The sequence below is a fragment of the Pipistrellus hanaki genome (assembly GCF_964339955.1).
Source record: "Pipistrellus hanaki genome assembly, chromosome: 9".
NCBI lineage: Eukaryota > Metazoa > Chordata > Mammalia > Chiroptera > Vespertilionidae > Pipistrellus > Pipistrellus hanaki.
Window position 1 is genome coordinate 54739796 of NC_140511.1, and position 21644 is coordinate 54761439.

General features: G+C 37.5%; 1 protein-coding gene across 1 annotated transcript in view; it reads left to right on the forward strand.

Annotated features, from left to right (window-relative positions):
* The window catches only part of GTF2H1 (general transcription factor IIH subunit 1), a 30134-nt gene extending 14953 nt beyond the window's left edge, over positions 1 to 15181 (forward strand). The window contains exons 8-15 of the mRNA XM_084895501.1: positions 3907 to 4034; positions 4142 to 4229; positions 7420 to 7508; positions 7880 to 7997; positions 9360 to 9450; positions 9891 to 10006; positions 11970 to 12062; positions 14208 to 15181. Coding sequence (XP_084751627.1) covers positions 3907 to 4034; positions 4142 to 4229; positions 7420 to 7508; positions 7880 to 7997; positions 9360 to 9450; positions 9891 to 10006; positions 11970 to 12062; positions 14208 to 14294 — 810 coding nt within the window. The 3' untranslated portion in view covers positions 14295 to 15181. The remainder of the gene's footprint in view (positions 1 to 3906; positions 4035 to 4141; positions 4230 to 7419; positions 7509 to 7879; positions 7998 to 9359; positions 9451 to 9890; positions 10007 to 11969; positions 12063 to 14207) is intronic.
* The last annotated feature ends 6463 nt before the right edge of the window (positions 15182 to 21644 follow it).

The window sequence follows — 21644 nt, forward strand, 5'->3', positions numbered from 1 at the left end:
TCATGATCCTAACCCACAATATCCCAATATGTTTCAACAGGCACACTTTCAAATATGAGCTACCTACCTTAGCATCATAACTCTAGATTTGCTTCCTTATCCAGTCATAGAAAATGAGGTTATATCTTCTAGTCAAAGCTACCTATCCATATCTTCTGGAGTAAGAGGAAACTGCCTTTTCACACTCTTATATTTTAATTTTCTTGCCTTTTTTTTTTTTGCTCCTTTTCAGCTGGCCATATACACATGCTCCCACCTACCTATCTTTTTTTTTTTAACTTTTCCTCTAATGTCAAGTTACTGTATTCACTCACCAAGTGAGAAAAACAATGTTAAAATTTTGTCCTATAACCTAAATTACATATTAATAGAATGTGATTTTTGATATGCATGTGAGTCTTTTCCATAATGAAATTAAGCTTTCTCTTGGTGATTCTTAGCACTCAGTCACTTCCTTGATGATTCTCAATATATTACAAATAGGACCCTCTTAATCATCCTGACGAAATGAAGTTAGGGAAGCTTAGAGATTACAGCTTACTTTATATGATGAGAAAAGACATTTTAGAGATTTTATATTTATATATTAGGTCTAGTAATAATTAATGTCGTTTTCTAATACTTTTTTTTTTAAATTGAATTTATTTAAACAATACAACAAAATTTAATCAACAATATAGTTGCCGTTGTTTTCTACTACTTGTGCCCAACGCTCAGGAAGCATTTTAATCCCTCTGTTGTAAAAATTCTTGTGATTTTGATGCAAAAAATACGGTCAATGCATTTTTGAGGCATTCTTCATTATTAAATTTTTTTCCAAGAAGAAAGTTTTGCAAAGAACGAAACAAATGGTAATCGGAAGGGGCAATATCAGGAGAATATGCAGGTTGAGGGAGAACTTCCCATTCGAACTGGCGCAGTTTTTCAGCAGTGATTCTTGCAGTATGCGGTCTTGCGTTATCGTGGTGAAGAATTACGCCCTTCCGATTAATCAGCGCGGGTTCTTTTTCTCTTAAAGCTTGGGCTAACCTTTCCAATTGGGCACTATACACTGCACTTGTAATGGTTTGGTTAGATGGTAAAAGTTCATAATGAAGAATTCCTTTAAAATTCCACCAAACACACAACATCACTTTTTTCGCATGCAAGTCAGGTTTTGGCGTGGGCTGCGGAGCCTCATTTTTGTCCAACCATTGAGGCCGCCTTTTCAAATGAACATACAGCACCCATTCTTCATCTCCAGTAACAATTTGCTCTAAAAACGGCAAACGGTTTTGACGAGAGAGGAGCGAACTGCAAATTGTGACTCTTTGATTACGGTTGTTGTCGGTCAACTCATGAGGAACCCATTTTCCAAACTTTTGGACTTTGCCAAGTGCACGCAATTGATTGGAAATTGTTTTTTGTGAACAATTTAAAGTTGTCGCAAGCTCTTGTTGGGTAATTTGAGGATTTTGCACCAAAAGAGCTTGAAGAGCTTCTTGATCAAAATTGGACACATGGCCTCGACCACTCTTGTCATCTAACGAAAAATTTCCCTCGCGAAATTTCTCAAACCAACGCTGGCATTTTCTGGCGCTAACTGCATCTTGACCAAGAGCACTACAGATGTTTTTTGCAGCCTCACTTGCTTTTCTTCCTAATTGGAACTCGTAAAGCATGCAGTGCCGAATATGCTCTTCATCCGCCATCTTCTTAGCCCTAGTTTTGCAACAAAAACCAAACCAAACACAAACTTTTTCAAGCAAAACTTGTTAATTGCACTTCACACGTTCTGTAGATACCACGTGTTTGAAGGTTATGTCAATACAAGTCAACGCCAAGCAAGATTTTAAACGAATGTTTAAAAACGACATTATTACTAGACCCGATATATATATATATATATATATATATATATATATATATATATATATATATATATATAAAGATGGTATATTTTTACATACGTTTGTGTAACTTTCTTCTTCACTTTGCCTGTTACCAGTATCAGGCTAAGCTAAATATACCATAATCATTAAGTTCATACACTTAAAACCAAATTAGCACTTGGCTCTGATGACTCAATGGATTGAACGTTGTCCCATGGACCAGGTTGTGGGCTCAATACCCAATGTGGTGTGTGCAAGAACCAGCCATTCAGTGATTTTTCTCTCATCGTTGTTTCTCTCTCTCTCTCTCTCTCTCTCTCTCTCTCTCTCTCTCTCTCTCTCTCTCCCCCCCCCCCTCTCCCTTTCCTTCTCCCTCTCCCTCTCCCTCTCCCTCTCCCTTCCCTTCCATTCTGAAATAAATAAAAATATTTTTTTAAAAAGAAAGAAAGAAATGTTGGTTGATTCCTTTTTTCTTTGGTACCTCTTCTTCCCCTAAAATCCTCTAGTTATTACTGTCCCAGGATATTGTCTTTTGGGCTCCTCCTGAATACATTCTCTACATGCCATTGCTTAAAATACTAAATATGTAATGATGAGCCCTAATCGGTTTAGCTCAGTGGATAGAGCCCAGCAGCATTCAGCCTGTGGACTGAAAGGTCTCAGGTTTGGTTCTGGTCAAAGGCATGTACCTTGGTTGCGGACACATCACCAGTAGGAGTTGTGCAGGAGGCAGCTGATTGATGATTCTCTCTCATCGATGTTTCTAACTCTATCCCTCTCCCTTCCTCTCTGTAAAAAATCAATAAAATATAAAAATAAATAAATAAGAATCCCAAATAGCGCACTGGTCTGTCAATCCCAGAACTCCAAAATCATATATCCTACTGACTACTTGATATCTTCACTTAGTTCACAGACATCTCAATGTAACGTCCAAATGGAACTTTTAGTTCCCATCATCTTAAACCATTTCTTCCTGGGTCTTAAGAACATACCATGGACTTGATAGCTCAAGAACATACTATGAACTTACTAGCTCAAGCTAAAACCTAAGGGTCTCCTTGATCCCCCTCCCTCCCATCCTTTATCTTCAGCATTCATTTTGTGTTAACGAATCCTCTACAGTCATCTCTAGTCTGTCTACATCTCTTGACCTTCAGATACTTACACCCTCTTGCTGTAGACTGCCACCATCTCTGGCTTTCATTGCTTGCATTGGCCTTTTAATTGATCTTTCTAATTCCACTTTTGTTGTCATAAATCATTCTCTCCTAGGAGTAAGAGTTATAAATAAATTCAGAATGTTCTACTATGTAAAACTCTTCAATTTCTTTTTATTGAACATAGAATAAAATCAAAATTCCTACAAGGCCCTTCTTGATTTGGCCTTTACCTCCTACTTTTCAATTTGGACTAGTTCCTCATTCTGCTCTAGACATAATGACCTTCAGATCTGTTCCAAGCTTTTTCTACCCCAGAGTCTTTACACCTGCTGTTCCTTCTTCCTGCTCTTCTACCTAACTAGCTTCCACCCATTTTTCAGATATCTGTTCTAATGTCACTTTTCCTGAGAGACCTTTTCTAACCTCCCTATATAAAATAGTTCCTCTTCCCAATCCAGTTACTACATTATTGCACCCTCTTTTTGTTTTGTTTTGTTTTGTTTTGTTTATAACATTTGTCTCCAAATACCCATTTTACAGAGCTAGCCGAGACTAATATTGGAAAAGTGATGAAGTCAGAATTTTATTTCATCGCTATCTGACTTCAAAAGTCCATGCTTTTTTTCACTGTATTTTGTTACTTAATATTTTGCTAAGTCCAAAATTGCTCTTTAAAAATGCAAGTTCAAGTTAAGACTTTTTGTTGATGGTAAACGAGTAGTGGTACTTCTTAATTTTTGTGTGTATATTGTCACTTTTAAATATTTAGTAGTGTTCCCGTCATACAGAAATTTTTTTTTTCAGTTAAATATGTAACATAAGAAAATTAAAACTTTATTTTGATTTTTAATCTACTGAATTGTTTCTTATAGGGCTATGGCATATCCTCTGTGCCATCTACTTCTAATTCTAAATCCATAAAGGAGAATAGTAATGCTGCCATCATCAAGAGATTTAACCATCACAGTGCCATGGTCCTAGCAGCAGGTCTCAGGAAACAGTTAAGTATACATGCAAGGTGCAGTGACTGAGCTTTCCAAGATAGTCAAAATGAGTTGTGTTTCTGTTCTGTGGTTTTTAACATCAATTTCTTTTTCTTGTTTTTAGAGAAGCACAAAATGAACAAAATGGTGAGCCCAGCAGCATTGATGGAAATTCCAGAGATGCAGACTGCTTTCAGCCAGCAGTCAAAAGGGTATGGGTAAAATGTTGGGAACTTTAGGGTTTAGGTTTCTTCAGATACCTTATGTATAACTGCTAGTACTTTATGTGACACTTGATTATATCAAATGACTTAGTTCTTCTAACCAACACATTAAGCATTTGGCTTAAATTGAAGAAATTTTTAAATTTAGCTTGCCAGCCAGCTTTCCATGGACTCAAGTCTGTTAACTGTTGTTATTGCTTGTGTTTTCTCATGCACATACTGACATATAGTTCTGTTTTCTGAGAAAGAGTATTCAACAAAGGCAGTGTGAGAGAAAGAAAAACTGAAGGTTTGTGTATAATGTTTTTAAAAGATAGGATTTGGCCCTCACATTAAACCTGGCATTTGAAGGCTAAATATGTCTTTTTATTATATCCTCACTGAAGAATATGTTTTGATTTTAGAGAGAGAGAGAAATATCAATGTGGGAGAGAAACATCAATTGTTTTTCTCCTGTATGCTCCCCAACCAGGGATCGAACCTGCAACCTTTTGGTGTATGAAACACTCCAAACAACTGAGCCATCCTGCTAAGGTTATTACTCTGTGTGTGCTCTTAAGTTCCTCCCTTTATTGTAAAATAAATTACAATAAAGCTTTCTTATAGGGTAATATGTATTGACATTTTAAAAGTTTATGTCCTTAATTATACTTCTGGACTTTTTTTTTTTTTTTTTTTTTTTTTTAAATATGTGCAAAGATTTAGTTACAAACACTCATTGTAACATTACTAGAGGCCCAATGCACTAAATTCATGCAAGAGTAGGCCTTCCTTACCCCCCCCCCAGCTGCTGGCACCTGCTACTCTCTGGCACCCAGAACCCAGGCTTCCCTCACAGCCCCAGCTTCACCTGGAAAAACGTCCGGTCTGATTAGCATATTATGCTTTTATTATAGATAACAGAGAAAATGGCAAACATCCTAATATCTGTGGTACATCCATATAATGAAGATCACTGCGGTCATTACGGACTTTAAATGGTTTAATGATATATTGAATTAAAAATAGTTAATATATGCCATAACAATAGTTCATTTTATAAAACATTAAGTTCAAAAAACTCTTTTTGCCTAAAATATTAGGTAGTGGGAATCAAAATGAATAAGACTGTTTTTGTATTCAAAGAGTTTAGTGTCTGTAGGTAAGCCAAATATAAAAAATAATAATAATAATTACAAAACAAAATTTAAAGTATACTAGTTGTTATTTACAATAGGAACAAAAGAGAATATAAAATGAATGAATGAACAGAATAGAATAGTTCACAGATCAGATTGTATACGATAATTTCATGTGGGAAAAAGAAGTTTATGGACTTTAAAAAGTCCTTTAAAAGAGCATGCTAGCCGAAACCGGTTTGGCTCAGTGGTAGAGCGTCGGTCTGCGGACTGAAAGGTCCCGGGTTCGATTCCGGTCAAGGGCATGTACCTTGGTTGCGGGCACATCCCCGGTAGGGGGTGTGCAAGAGGCAGCTGGTCGATGTTTCTCTCTCATCGATGTTTCTGGCTCTCTATCTCTCTCCCTTCCTCTCTGTAAAATATCAATAAAATATATTTTAAAAAAAGAAAAAGCACGCTAAATGCTAATCTTTCTGTAAAGGGGTTGTGAGTGAGTCTTATACTTTAATATATTTTGATAATATGTTTGTGCAGGTATTTGAACCTTTAAAATTAACAAAGCCAATAGGAAATAAAGTGAAACTAAAATGTAAGTTATAGGTATTAAAGAAGAAATCTAGGAAGTGATGCTTTACTTTGCAAACTCTTGCACTAAGTAGAGTTAATTTTTGATAGTCAAAGAGTTGTCACAAATCACTGTGTGGATTTTCACAATGTTGAATAATAAATGCTAATTCTAGATATTCTTTGAAGTCAAGAGTTGCCTCTGTTCTACAAAAGATTTTGTAGGATGAGAGATTCAGAAGTATTTGATTTCTTACATACTTATGGAGTTTTCAGTTAAGTATGAAAGTGTGACTTAACTATGCTCTGGCAGAAGTTTAGGATTTGGATTATTATAGGAGGTTTGATAGGGCACAGCTTAGGTAAGGCAACAGCAGGAATCAAAATGAGCTTGACATATGTGAAAAGTAATGACATTAATATGCCTTGAAGTTGGCTAAAAGGTATGAAGATGAGGAAGTATAAAATAGGCTGACTCTAGGTAAGAGGGGACTAATGGATGTATTACTCTAAATATTCTGAAGTCAGATTTATTCCTATACTACAAGAGAACTACAGAGTCTTAAAATAGGGGCAATTTAAAATACTAAATGTTCATATTGACCTTTTTGTGATAATATTTAATAACCTAAAATGTTTTAATCCTCACCCAAGGATATGTTTCTCTCCTCCTCCTCAAAAATCAATAAATTTTAAAAAGGAAATTATTCTTTAAAAAGAGTGCATAGTCCTAGCTGGTTTGGCTCAGTGGATAGAGTGTCAGCATATAGACTGAAAGGTCCCAGGTTCGATTCCAGATAGGGGCATGTGCCTTAATTGCAGGCACATCCCCAGTGAGGGGCATGCGGGAGGCAGCTGATCAGTGTTTCTCTCTCATCGATGTTTCTAACTTTCTATCCCTCTCCCTTCCTCTCTGTAAAAAAATCAATTAAAAAATAGTAAAAAGAGTTCATAAGTAAATCCAAATATTTGGAGGAATTAAATATATGATAAACATAGCATTTCAGAATCAGTGGGAAAAAGATTATTCTATAAATGGAGTTGGGAGGACCCATTAATAATTTAGTAAAAGAAACTCAAATTACCTACTTTACTCCTTACTCTAAAATAAATTCCAAGTGGATCAAAGATTTAAGCAAAAATTAATCCACAAAAAAAAAAAAAATAAGCAAAAAGGAAATAACTGAAAAACAAATACTAAATTGGAGAAAAAGTATAAATTAGTCATTTATGGGGGGGGGGGGGTAAAATATACATTTTTACCTACCAGATTGTCAAAAATTAAAACTTTTGTAGTAATTAGAATGGTTGGAGTGTAGGAAAACAAGTGTTCTCTCTAATTGGTTGATGAGAAAATGGCTTCAACCACCTGTATAGCATCATCTCTAGAAGTGAAGTTCATGGTATGAAGATTTCATACAGTTTTACTCTATCAGTTATGTTCATTACCTTTACAAGGAAAAGTTATGATTTAAAATCTGTGTTAATAATTATAGGCGAAGTTACAGGAGTCCATTGAATATGAAGACTTGGGAAAAAATAATTCCTTAAAAACGATTGCACTAAACCTCAAGAAGTCTGATAGGTAAGTTTGGTCAATATTAAATTAAGTTGAGACAGGATAGTTGTATAACACAAGGTATTACAGAATATTTTATAGTATTCAAATTTAATTAGCTTATTACCATAAAAGTACAGTATTCTTTTTTCTTAAAAATGTACTTTTGGCATCTCGGGAAAGGATCCTAAATTATCAAAACCAAGAAAGTAAATTTTGGCTCTCTGTGCTGTTTTCATCTTACAATCCTTTTATGAAGTAAATCATTTTATTGAAATCTTATTAACATCATTTTTTGCTCTGAGGGAATGTTATACTTGAGACTGCCAAAATATTTAAAAGACAAATGTTGAGCATCTTTATTCTGTGTAATTTCTTTCTTCTTTGTTAATGTTTAGGTATTATCATGGTCCAACTCCAATCCAATCACTACAGTATGCAACAAGTCAGGATATTATTAATTCTTTTCAAAGTATTAGACAAGAAATGGAAGCTTATACACCCAAATTAACTCAGGTGGGTTATTTATATTGTTTGAAAACCAGAATCCACACACACACGATTACTTACTTTATGGGCATAACTGAATTCAACTATATAACTAATATTTTAATTGTGTTTAAAAACATAATTTCTACTAAATAAATTGAAAAAATCAAGAGATAGAAAGGGTATTTGGCTTATTCAAGAAGCATCTGAAGACAAGATGATAATGAAAAATAATGACTTTTGTGATTGCTAATTTTTCCTTCCATATACACAGTTTTGTTGGTAAAATCTTTCCAGAAAAATCTTCTGGTCATCACTCTAACCTGCATGACCTCAATATATAAAACAAATATATACTACATTATCTATTCTTCATTTTTCCCACCCTTATTTATACTTTAGTTGATTATCAATTTCTGTCAAGCCTTCAATATTTTTTTATTTCATCACCTTGTTTTATACCAGTTTTATACCCTTTAATACAGTTCCTCATGTTGTGGTGACCCCAACCATAAAAATATTATCGTTGCTACTTCATAACTGTAATTTTGCTACTGTTATGAATCATAATGTAAATATCTGTGTTTTCTGATGGTCTTAGGCTCTACAGCAGCGGTTCTCACAGTGCCTGGTACTTGTGGGTGCTCATTGAGTGGATAGGTCAGTTATGTCCCTGAATGTTGATACTGACACAGTACAGAATACATTCTTTCCTCTTTTAGCTAAGTATATTCACCTTTTTGGTAATAAATGATGTATTTCTGCTGTGTTGGTTCCCCTCCCTCACCCCTACCCTCAGCTGCCAACAAGGATACATTTTGCCGAAACCAGTTTGGCTCAGTGGATAGAATGTCGGTCTTCGGACTAAGAGGTCCCAGGGTTGATTCCGGTCAGGAGCATGTACATTGTTTGCGAGCACATCCCCAGTAGGGGGTGTGCAGGAGGTGGCTGGTCGATGTCTCTCTCTCATCCCTTCCTCTCTCTAAAAAATCAATAAAATATATATATATATATATATATATATATATATATTTTTTTTTTTAAAGGATACATGTTGTTTTACTTGTTTCTTTTCCTTAAGTTCAATTTTACTTCAATGGTAAGAGTTCATAAGTTAGGTTGAATTGGTGCTTAAGAAAAGGTTTGACAAGGCAAAAGTGTGTGAGTTCTGGGGTACCTGTGGACTTGCCTAGTATTCCTGGAAGATTGGTATGTATTCACGTTCTGCACAGACAGTGTTTCTGTGTAAAAAGTAGTAGTTCGCTCTGGTTGCTATAAATTATATATTGATACAGTAGTAAGACTTACTAGACACATTGCTATAAATCTGAAATGTTAAGTAAGAAAGATGGCAAAAAAGAGGGAGACTACTTCTGTGTTTTCTTTCAGGTTCTCTCAAGTAGTGCCGCCACTAGCACCATCACAGCACTGTCACCTGGAGGAGCACTTATGCAGGGAGGGACACAGCAAGCCATAAACCGTATGTGCTACACCACCTTCTATTACTATCTAAAGAGAAATTTGAAAGGAGGAGGCTAAAATTTTATTGGTGTTTCTTTGGAAATTTTCTGGGATGTTTTTTGTTGTAATTTTTATGCATCCAGATCCTGAAACATATCTAGACAATAACTTTGATTTCAGAATTGTTTTAATTTTATAAAAAGCGACACATTCGTAGTCTCCCTATATCATCCTAAAAGCTTTCCTTTTTCCTCACCTACCTCTTAGACTAAAGGGAAACCTAAAAGTTTTCCCAGAATCCCAAAGGAATTTAAACTCTGTGATCTGTCAGACACAAAATCAGTAACATATCTCAGAATAGCACATCCTGGTTTGACATTGGCAAAGAATGCATGTCCTTCTTTCTGAAACTATGCATATGGGAAAATAGCTTTTATCCCATGGGCCTTTCTTTTGCAGAGATGGTGCCAAATGATATTCAGTCTGAACTGAAACACCTGTATGTGGCTGTTGGGGAACTTCTCCGGCACTTCTGGTCCTGCTTTCCTGTCAACACGCCGTTCCTGGAAGAAAAGGTCCGAGCCCGTTCACACACAGCCAACTGTTATCGTAGTATGACTCAGTGAGATGTTAGTGTGAAATCGGAAAGATGAATTAAGTGTTTACTATGTGAAAGGCAGTGGATATCTGCTTTGCACATGTTATTTAAACTTCACAAAATCCTTATGAAGTAGGTATTGATACAGTTTTAAAGAAACTTAGGTCCAGACCAGTTCATAACATATGATCATGTATCTTAAAACTTGTATTTACCTCTAAGCCACTGGGAATGATTAAAGAACAAAGTCCTAAAACAAATCACATCAGTATAAATAATTACTTGGTACACATTTTAGGAGTAATGAAATTTAAGCTGAGATTGATGACTAGTATAGTACTAGCTATTTAACACTAAAACCTTGTTAACCAATTAAAGAAAAGTTGGCAAGTAGAAAAGTATAGTACTAATGGTAGTTTTACTATATAGATTATTCTTTAAATTTTTTAAGAGAAAGACAAATGCCCTATTAAAAATAATAGGCAAAAGGATATTAACAGGCAACTTAGGCCCAATAAACCTAAGAGGAAATTTTCATACTCACTAGTACTCAAATAAAGATAACTTTGAGCTCTAACCGGTTTTGGCTCAGTGGATAGAGCATCGGCCTGTTAACTGAAGGGTCACAGGTTTGATTCCAGTCAGGGCATGTACCTTGGTTTTGGGCACATCCCTAGTAGAGGGTGTGCAGGAAGCAGCTGATAGATGTTTCTTTCTCATCAATGTTTCTAACACTCTATCCCTCTTCCTCCCTCTCCGTAAAAAAAATCAATAAAATATTTTTTTTTTAAAGAACAGTGGAAGAACATTTTCATCTAAAATCTGCAAAAGAACAAAAAACTTAAAATGATTTTTTTTTTTTTTAATGACTTAACCCAGCCCTAGCCAGTTTGGCTTAGTGGATAGAGCATCAGCCTGCGGACCGATGGGCCCCAGGTTCAGTTCCAGTCAAGGGCATGAACCTCAGTTGCAGGCTCCTCCTCCTGGTTGGGGCTCGTGCAGGAGGCAGCCAGTCAATGATTCTCTTTCATCGTTGATGTTTCTATACATCTATTTTAAATGATTACTTGGATGAGTGTGTAATGACTGAAAGATGTTCATATTAAACCTAGTGAAATTTTAAAATAGTATGCACTGTGTATTTTCTGCATATATACTTTTATACACATGCACAAAAAATGTCAAGAAGGAATAGCTAAGATTTAGAAACAGCCCAAGTGCCCATCAGCAGATGAGTGGATTAAAAAAACTGTGGTACATCTACACAATGGAATACTAAGCCACTATAAAAAAGAAGGAACTTTTACCATTTGCAACAGCATGGATGGAACTGGAGAGCATTATGCTAAACAAAATAAGCCAGTTGGAGAAAGATAAATATTACATGATCTCAGTTATATGTGAGATAAAATGATCATCATAATTTGATGAACAAAAATAGATCCAGAAACAAATGGCAAGGGAGGTGCAACGAAAGGACTTGTATGCATGCATATTAGTGTAACCAATGGACACAGACACTGGGGCTTGCCCAGGGTGGGAATGGCTGGGCGTAGGGGGGTGTCATTCGGGGAAAAGGGAGACATATGTAAAACTTTAGACAATTGAAAATAATAATAATAATAATGAAATAAAAAAATTTTAAATGTTGAGAAGGGTATGAGTTATAGACCAAAGTGTTAGTGATCTATGAATGGTGCTGTATAATAAGTATGTTTTTATTTTCTACCTTTTGCATTTTTAAAATTTTTCCTACAGCAACCATTATTTTGAGGATAGACTTCTTTTACTTTTAAATTTTTAATTATCTTCTCTGCCTGGTGGAACCAATTAATCTTTAAAAAAATAATAAAGTAACCTTCCTTTGTGTATTTTTATCTTGATTTCTATAAATGCTTTGAGATTGTTCTGTAATTCATTATTTCTTTCATCTTTTGTAGGTTGTGAAAATGAAAAGTAATTTGGAACGATTCCAGGTTACAAAGCTCTGCCCATTCCAAGAAAAAATTCGAAGACAGTATTTAAGCACAAATGTAAGGCAACAATCTGATTTTGGCCTGATTTTCTTTTTCTATGTAGTAAATGATACTAACTTTGTTTTCATCTAAATGAGTACAATACATTATTTTTTTCTTACTCAGAATGCTGTTTTTTAACTGTAAAATAATAAATATCTGTGTGCCCACCAATCACAGTAAGAACTAGAACATTCCGTAGGTATTCCCTGAGGGTCCCTGGCAGTTACCTACCCTCTACTCACACTCTCCCAAGGCCGAGACTAATGAGGCATTTCAAATAATCATCTCCATGCTTTTCTTTATAGACTTAAAACCTACATGTGTATTCCTAAAAAATTTATTTTTGCTCTAGCCAGTTTTGCTCAATGGTTAGAGTGTAGGACCATGGACTGAAGAGTCCTGGGTTCGATTCCAGTCAAAGGCATGTACCTTGGTTGCAGGCTCCATCCCAGGCCCTGGTCTGGGCGCGTGTGGGAGGCAGCCTATGGATGTGTCTCTCTCACATCAATGTTTATCTCTCACTGTCGTCTTCTACTCTTTCTGAAAATCAATGGAAAAATATCCTCAATAGAGGATTAATAACAACAACAAGAAGGAAATATTTTGAAAGCCAGAGTAGTAAGCACAAACCTAGCAACGCAATGAAAGGCAAAATTGCCGCTCTGTGATAGTAAATTCAACAGCCCTAATTGTTGACCTCAGGGTGGGATACTGAATGAGGTACTGAATGAAAAGTGTCACTTTATGCCCAGGATTTTTAGCTTTGTTTTTAATGCAAGACTAGAGCAACCACAAAAGATGGTTTTTGTGTATGTTATGCAAATACTTTCAGAAATGATAGAGGAAATAGTTTATACAAGCTTAGGATCAGTATTTCCATAAATAGGATAATCAAAAAGAGAAGTTTTATAATTGAAAGCTGAAAAATCTGCATCAGTTAGGTTTTTATTAAGTCTTTATACCCTAAAAATTCTAAGCTGTTTTTCTCAAAATATAACAATATTAGTTGCCAGAAAAGCAGCTTGGAGTATCTTTGTGCAGCAGGGCAAGGATGATTTTTGTATCATTTTAGTTCCAGACAGAACAAAATAACACACAAACGTGTACACACACACACACACACACACACACACACACACAATAACTGACGTAAATAGGAGTTATTTGTTTTTTAACTCTACCTCAGATTGGATTTAAGTCATTGACATGCTAAAAGGATTTAGGGCTTCCTGATTTTTTTTTTTTTTTTTTTTAATATATTTTATTGATTTTGTACAGAGAGGAAGGGAGAGAGATAGAGAGTTAGAAACATCGATGAGAGAGAGTCATCGATCAGCTGCCTCTTGCACACCCCCTACCGGGGATATGCCTGCAACCAAGGTACATGCCCTTGACCGGAATCGAACCCGGGACCCTTCAGTCCCCAAGCCGACGCTCTATCCATTGAGCCAAACCGGTCCCGGCAAGGGCTTCCTGATTTTTATTCCGATACTGCCAGAATTGACTTGGAGACTTTAAAAGACTTTTGCTTCCAACCACATAAAAAATGTCTATATATTCCAAAGACATTCTACCTCCGGAATCTTCATTAGCTTAGACCAATGTGGTCCTATTGACTTCTGGTTATGTCCATGTTGAGGGAAAAAATTTTTTCTACTCAAGATACAAAGTGCTGGCCTAAGGTATGACCTGGTACTTGTGTGAAGCATTGAAACCATTTAGATTTTCTGTAATTTTAGTTATTATGGAATCCTGAAATGTTGGAGCTGGAAAGGCCCTAAAAAACATAGGAAAATACTTCACAAGATTGGCTATGCAGCAAAATTAACTGCAGGAACTTTTGAAAATCAAAGATTCCTGGGTCTTGTCTAAGACCTGCTACATCAAAATCTTCAGGGGAATGAGGCATTTTTCAAATGTTCTGTAGGGCGGACATTACAACCCAGACAGAACAGGTGAATGTCCAGACTCTTCTGTACCCCATTGTCTCAATTTTCTGTACAAAATGTGTGTGATAACACCTTCACAGAGGGCTTGCACATTGCCTTATTGGGGAAATGCAAGTGAGCTTTGAAACTGACTCTGAAGTACATGCCAGATCTGAATCAGAGGCATTGACTTCCCAGCCCAGTTGACTAAATATCCTGCTATGTTTTTCAGTTGGTAAGTCACATAGAAGAGATGCTCCAGACAGCCTACAACAAGCTCCACACGTGGCAGTCACGACGTCTGCTGAAGAAAACGTGAGGTGTCTGAGGCTCTACAGGTTTTGTGAGATTGAAAGAACTTATGACCTGCAGTGACTCTGGAAACCTAACCTGACAGACCTGCAGATGATCAACAGAAGTGCAAGAAACGTCTGCACCACACCAACTCTCAGAGCTGGTGCTATTGTACTTGCACATTGTGAACTGAAAGGAAAGGAACTGATTAAACTAAAAGCTGGAGAGGTAAATTAAGGCAGAACCAAAATGAGCTAAGTTGCAAATATATATATATATAAATATATTTTTTAAAAAGACACTGTTTACTGCAGTTACTCAGGAACTGCTTTTGATTCATATTAAGCTGCTTTCAGAAATCTAAAAAAAAAAAAACAACACTTTTTAAAAGGGTGCGTTGATAAAATCTAAGATTTTTGTTGTTTTCTGTATAAAATTTTTTTCTAAGTTTATGGCACAGGGTACACCTTAAGTATTTCTCCTCCATCCTCCACTTGGGTCCTCGTTTGTACCGTACATCAGTGAGTTAGAGAGAGAGACCTTTAAAGAGGGAGACTGTTGCTCAACCATCAGGAAACAGTTGTGCTCAGAAGACATCATTGGTCCTGTGTTTCCTACGGAAATGAGAAACAATAAATATTGCACTGAATGTTTGTGGTTTAAGTCCCTAAATGATAAAGAGGGAACAGAATTTGCAGAAAGTTGTGTGGGGTTTTATGCAGAATTTTGTCAGAAGACAATGGTGCTGCATGTTCTTTTGAGTGCAAATGTACATTGCTAAGATTTTTTTTAAAGATGGCATGTGCTTTGAAAAAAAATTGCATTTTTAAAGTTTAAAAATCTTATGAGTGAGAAATATAAGAGATCTTACTTATTTTCACTTCTTTAGAAAAATAAAAGATGTTTCTCATATCTCCTTTTCTCCAGTATCTGACTGTTACTATCTATGGCAAATTGATAATCATTGCTGAAAAGCCTAAATACAAAAAAAAAAAAAGAATATGTTCTTGTTTCTGGAATCCATGCTGTGCCCTATTTTGTCCCTAATAGGATCAACTGTTTAAGACTTTAGATGTCTTATATTAAAAGTTACAGGAAAAAAGTAAAACTTTTATAGATATCTTTTAACTGTAACACATCTTGTGGTTTCTCATTATGTTTTATATTTACTTGGGTGCACGGCACATGGCTATTCATTCTTTTTTAAAGCCATTATACAAGCTAGTTAACTTTCATATAATGGCTACAGTAGGTCAAACCCTGTTCAGACTTTGAACTAGTAAAAGGAAAGAGGCAACATCACTTTCTGCTTCATTCCTCCCATTTCTTTCATATCAGGATCATAATGGTATAATCCCTCAGATCTTACAGTTTTACAAATTACTTTTAAAATGTGTTATCACCACAAGCACTCTAAGTAATAGCAATGGAGCAGATAGAAAAATGTTTGAAATAGAACAGTATGGGCCCTGGACAAATAGCTCAGTTGGGTAGAGCATCATCCCAATTCACCAAGGTTGCAGATTTAAGCCCTGGTTAGGGCACATACAATAATCAACCAATGAATGAATACATAAGTGGAACAACAAATCTATGTTTTTCTGTCTCTCCCAACTTCCTCCCTCTCCAAAAATCAATAAATGAAAAGAAATAGAAGAGTATGTCTGTGGGGAAGGCAGATGTAAAGAAGCAAAATGCTCTGTTAAAGATTAAGTGATAAATACAGTGAAGCCATAAAAGAGAAATGGGGGAGAGTTGAGTCGGCTCCACTGAAGAGGTGACACTGTAGGTGAGCCTTGAAGATTGAATAGGGAAAAGAATAATGAAGGGATGAAGGCTTGGAAAGACCCCAGTGTGTTAAGGGAACAGTGTATTTATTAGATTGAAGGGTCAATGGTGCCAAAAGGTTGGGAAATCAGTTTACATTAATGGCTCTGTATGTGAGAGTCAGAAATTGAGACCTTGCCCATTAGGTAAGAAAATTTGAGCAAATGTGTTTTTTTCTGATAGTCTTTGTGGTTTTTTATTAGGTCTTTTTTGGTTAAAAGTCTGGCATTTAGGGAGGCCAAAACCTAGAAGGCTTTTGCAACAATCCAGACTGGAAACTGGTCTGAATTAGAGTAGAGTTCTGGTAAATAGAAATAAGGGAACTGAGTAAAGGACATTCCTAAGGTATGTGACCAAGTCACTCATAGAGAAGGAAGAAGTTAAGAGATTACACCAGAAAGAGCTCTCAATTTTATGTCTACTTGGCTTTTGAAATATTTGATCCTTCAAGTCCTTTATTTTTTTTTTTTTTTTTTTTTTTTTTTTTTTTTTTTTTTAAATATATTTTATTGATTTTTCACAGAGAGGAGGAAAGAGGGATAGAGAGCTAGAAACATCGATGAGAGAGAATCATCGATCAGCTGCCTCTTGCACACCCCCTACCGGGGATGTGCCCGCAACCACGGTACATGCCCTTGACCGGAATCGAACCCGGGACCCTTCAGTCCGCAGGCCGACGCTCTACCACTGAGCCAAACCGGTCCCGGCCTGATCCTTCAAGTCCTTTAAAAGTGAACTTTGGCCACCATTTAGGCCTGCTATGGCCTTACCTTCCCACTGTGGAGAATTATAGCTTTTGGTGACTGAGGGCTGCTCTAAACCAGCATGTACCAAGCACCTTTCATTCTCACAACAGCCAGTGCATCCGATGGTGCTATAGACTGTACATGGTGTGAGCATTAATTTATCCAAATTCACACAATAAGTGGCAGAGCTGGAATTGACCCTAAACTGCTAAGCTTCTGTAGCCACTTAGGGATAAGATGCTTGTGAAGTTGGAAGCTGATTCCCCAGCCTGTGCTCCTGTTGCCTGGTTTTATTTTTGACTGCCCTGTCAGTCACTCCTGGCTCCAGTTCTCTTCTGTGCTACTTTATGGCAAAGCATATTTTGGAGTTAGTCTGCTGAGTAGGTCCCATTAGCCCAGAAGGCTGCAAAATACAATATAATGAAACCGTGTCCTGCCCTAGGAAAATGTGTGCTCCTGGAAAGAAGCATAAAGTCAGTAGTTCTAGTCTGCTTTAGATTTATACTGCAAAATGAGTAGGATGCCTTGTGATAACCACAACAGTCTGGAACACCCCATCCCACAAAAAAAAAAAAAAAAAAGCTTCAACATCTATCTAGAAAGATAACCTGAAAGTGATTTCCTATTGGTGTATGTGCCGTCAGGAGCCAATAGTGGCCCTGAGGTGGAAGGCTGCCCATTTTAAACTTAACAGTTGCTGTCTCCAGTGTCAAGATTTGCATGGGATTCCTCTGCATTACCTCTGCCCTTTCCCAGTTTAGCTTCTTCAAGACTCAGCTGTTGTCCCAGTTCCTAAGACCAGGATAATCTTAGTTATTTTCAGCTCAAATTGTCCAGAGCTGGAGCATTGCCTAGAGCCTGGCCCAGGAGTGATCAGCCTTACTTTGTAATCCATATCCTTGCTTGGCTGTGTATTAAAGTTACAGAAACAACTTTGGAATCCAAACTTTGTAACCACAAAACCCTGCTTTCATAGTCTTTCACAGAATCAATCACTAACACATAGGACCAACATGGAATTGCACCTGTTGAGGCAGAGCCAAAGACCCAGCTCCTCCCACCCCTCTAACAATACAGGATAAAAAACAACCCTCTCTGGCCACCTGGCAATGTCTATTTTGTTGGAGTGGCTGATAATGAGCAGGCTAAAGCTGAAGTAGGTAAATTCTGGCTTAAATTTGTTTTTATTTTTTCTTAATTTTAGAGAAAGAGAGAAACATCAGTTGTCTCCCATGTCCTGACTGAGAATTGAATCCACAACCTGCGTATGTGCCCTGACCAGGAATCGAACCCACCACCTTTTGATGTACAGGATGGTGCTCCATCTGAGCCACACAGGCCAGGGCAATTCTGGCTTAAATGTAAAAGTTTACTTATCTACCGGTAGTCATAGGAATAAATAGCTGGTAGATTTAAAGCCAACTTATTAGTAAAAGATTGTCAGATTTGATCAAAAAACAAGATTCAACTAAATGCTAGTTATAATCACAGAAATGTCTACACTTACCTCACTAGACTTGCTCTCCCATCATGTGTCAAATTCAGCTCACTAGGTGTTCCCATTCCAAGGCCTTTAGTGTCCAAATTTAGTTCTGGTTCTAGTAGCTAAATGTCTGGTGGACAGAGCAGTGAAAGGGGAATGACAAGTACAACATCATTGACCATTAATGCCCATTTTTAAAAATTAGAAAAGTAGCCCCAGGCAGGTGGCTTGGTTGGTTGATTGGAGCATTGTCCTATACACCAAAGGGTTGCAGGTTCAATCCTCGGTCAGGGCATGTATAGGAGGCAACTGATAGATGTTTCTCTCACATTGGTGTTTTCCTCTCTCTAAAAATCAACGAACATATCCTCAGGTGAAGATTTTTTTAAATTATGAAAGTATATTTTTTAAAGTTTAAGTAGTACTGAAGTATATAAAATACAAAATGTAGCGTTGGTGGTATAGTGGTGAGCATAGCTGCCTTCCAAACTATAAAAGGCGAAAGATTTATGCAGTCTGAACACAATGGAATATTATGCTGCCATAAAAAAAGAAAAAAATTCTCATCATTTGCAGCAACCTGGATGAAATTGGAGAACATCATACTGAGTGAAATAAGCCAGTCAATGAAAGAGAAACACCACGTGACCTCACTCATTTATGGATGATAACATTATAAACTGAAGAACCAAAAGATAGATATAGAGACAGTAAAGCAACAAGCAGACTGTCAAATTACAGCGGGGAGGGTAGGGAGATCTGGGGTAGATAAGAGATCAACCGAAGGACTTGTATACATGCATATAAGTACAACCAATGGACACAAAACTCTGGGGAGGGAGGGCATATATGGGGGGGTGGGGGGGACAATGGTATATGTACAAAGATAATTTAATTTTAGCCGAAACCGGTTTGGCTCAGCGGTAGAGCGTCAGTCTACGGACTGAAAGGTCCCAGGTTCGATTCTGGTCAAGGGCATGTACATTGGTTGCGGGCATATCCCCGGCAGGGGGTGTGCAAGAGGCAGCTGGTCGATGTTCCTCTCTCATCAACATTTCTAGCTCTATCTCTCTCCCTTCCTCTCTGTAAAAAATCAATAAAATATATATTTTTTTAAATTAAAAATAAATAAAATTAAAAAAATAAATAAAAATAAAAACTGAAAGCTCAGAAAATAAATAAATAAATCAATAAATAAATAAATAAATAAAATACAAAATATATCTATACCCTTACTCCCAATCTCACTTTATCAAGGTTTTCTGGACATTTTCCTAAACTACAACCTGAGAATTTTCTGGCAAAGAGACACCTGTGCACATATTCATGCCTTTGACAATAGGGCTTATCTCCATTTGAGGCCCTATCCAATTTTTTGTGAATTTTGGTCCTAGACATTGGTATACTGTTCCTGGCACTTGATGATCCATAAGAACAGGCTAGGCCTGGCCTCAATACAACAAGTTCCTGAAATTTTACATGTACAGTCAGATCTCTATCACCCAAGAACATTTAGACCAACAGATTCAAGGAGTAGAGAAAAAGTAGTGTTCCAATATGTCTTCCTAGGATGGATTGCAACCTCAACAGTAGTGGAGACGTGGTATAGCAGAGCTGGTAGAGCACAGACTAGGACCTAGACTGTTTGGGTTCAAATCCCAGCCTTGAGCAATTTACTGAATCTGTGTCTCCATTTCTTCAATAACATGGTTCGTTCTTGAAGTCATACTTGACTGATAGGGTTATTGTGAGGAGTACAGATAAAGAATACTAGGCAGCCAAAACCGATTTGGCTCAGTGGATAGAGCATCAGCCTGCAGACTGAAAGGTCCCAGGTTCGATTCTGGTCAAGGGCATGTACCTTGGTTGCAGGCACCTCCCCAGTGGGGGGTGGGCAGGAGGCAGCTGGTCGACGTTTCTCTCTCATCGATGTTTTTAACTCTCTATCCGTCTCTCTTCCTCTCTGTAAAAAAAATCAATAAAAATATTTAAAAAAAAAAAAAAAAAAAAAAAAAAGAATACAAGGCAATAATAGAATCAGGGACATAGAAAGGGAGTGGAGTGACAATCCTCAGGGGGAAGAAGGTCTGAGGAGTGCAGGAAGAGATTGGACAAAAATCTTACACCTATGGATGAAGACAGTGGCAGGGGGTAAGGGCATGGGTGGCATGGGGAATCAGGTGGAGAGGAGCTGGGGGGGGGGGGCAGGGGGGAGGAACACCTGTAATAATCTGAACAATAAAGATTTATTATTTTTTTTAAATAAAAATAAAAATCTCTTGACAATCCAAAAAAAGTGCAAGGCACTTGGTCACCTGTCTCAAAACTGTCCAGGGTACAGCTCCAGCCCAGACAAGGGGGAGTAGGTTGCGAAGCAGGTGGTATCAAGATCTCTCCTGCTCGTGGGGGCCAACCCTCTTCTTAGATTGGACTCTTGAGAGCTTCCCAGATTTTCAGTTCAACGTTCCAGATTGTCCCAAAGGGATGGAAAGGGGGGACTAACGTTTATTGAGCACCTTCCTGGTGTGGAGCTTTACATTTAAGCCTTGATTCAACCACGGAAAAGGAGGAAACTGGTAGCCCCTCCCTGACCAGACCAGCCATGTGTATAACTGACTGTAGTGTTAAATAATAAGGCATCCCTCTTTAAAGAAAGAAAGAAAAATAGGCATTTATGTACAGGTTCTGGAACAGCCCTCATCTAAGGAAGGGGCCGGGCTAGGCCTGGTGCAAGGCTGAGAATTCCACACACCAGTTACAGTCTGAAATAGATGAAACAAACTGTCAGAACAGTGACCACAACTTGCCTCTTTCCTCAGCACATTTCCTGAGATAGGAATATTGAGCAATTCCCCCATACCAAGTCATGTTGGTATTGAACCTATGAGGTGGGCACTATTATATTTCCTATTTCACAGACTCATAAGGCTTAGAATGTGACTTGCACACAAACATACACTGAGACCCTCTTTCTGGGTGGCTGTTTGGTGCAACATAGAGGAATGCAGTGCAGATGGAGCCCTGCTGTCTACTCCTCCTCCCTTTGATATGAAAAGCTTCTCTCCAAGTGGTGGGGGCGGGAAGGGGATGTCTATACCCTGAAAGGCCTGGAAGGAAAGATAGGAAGATGGGGGTCTCCTTAGAAGGGGTCCTTTTGGGTGTTTTGTTCCCCACCCTCTCTGCCCCCAAGACTAAATACATCACATCACAGAAACAGCTGGCCGGAGCTGCCCAGATGGTCACTTGGCCCCAGGAACATTCCTGCTGCTCAGATCAGTGAGGGAGCAGCCTCCATGCAGATGCCTGTGTAAACCTCATT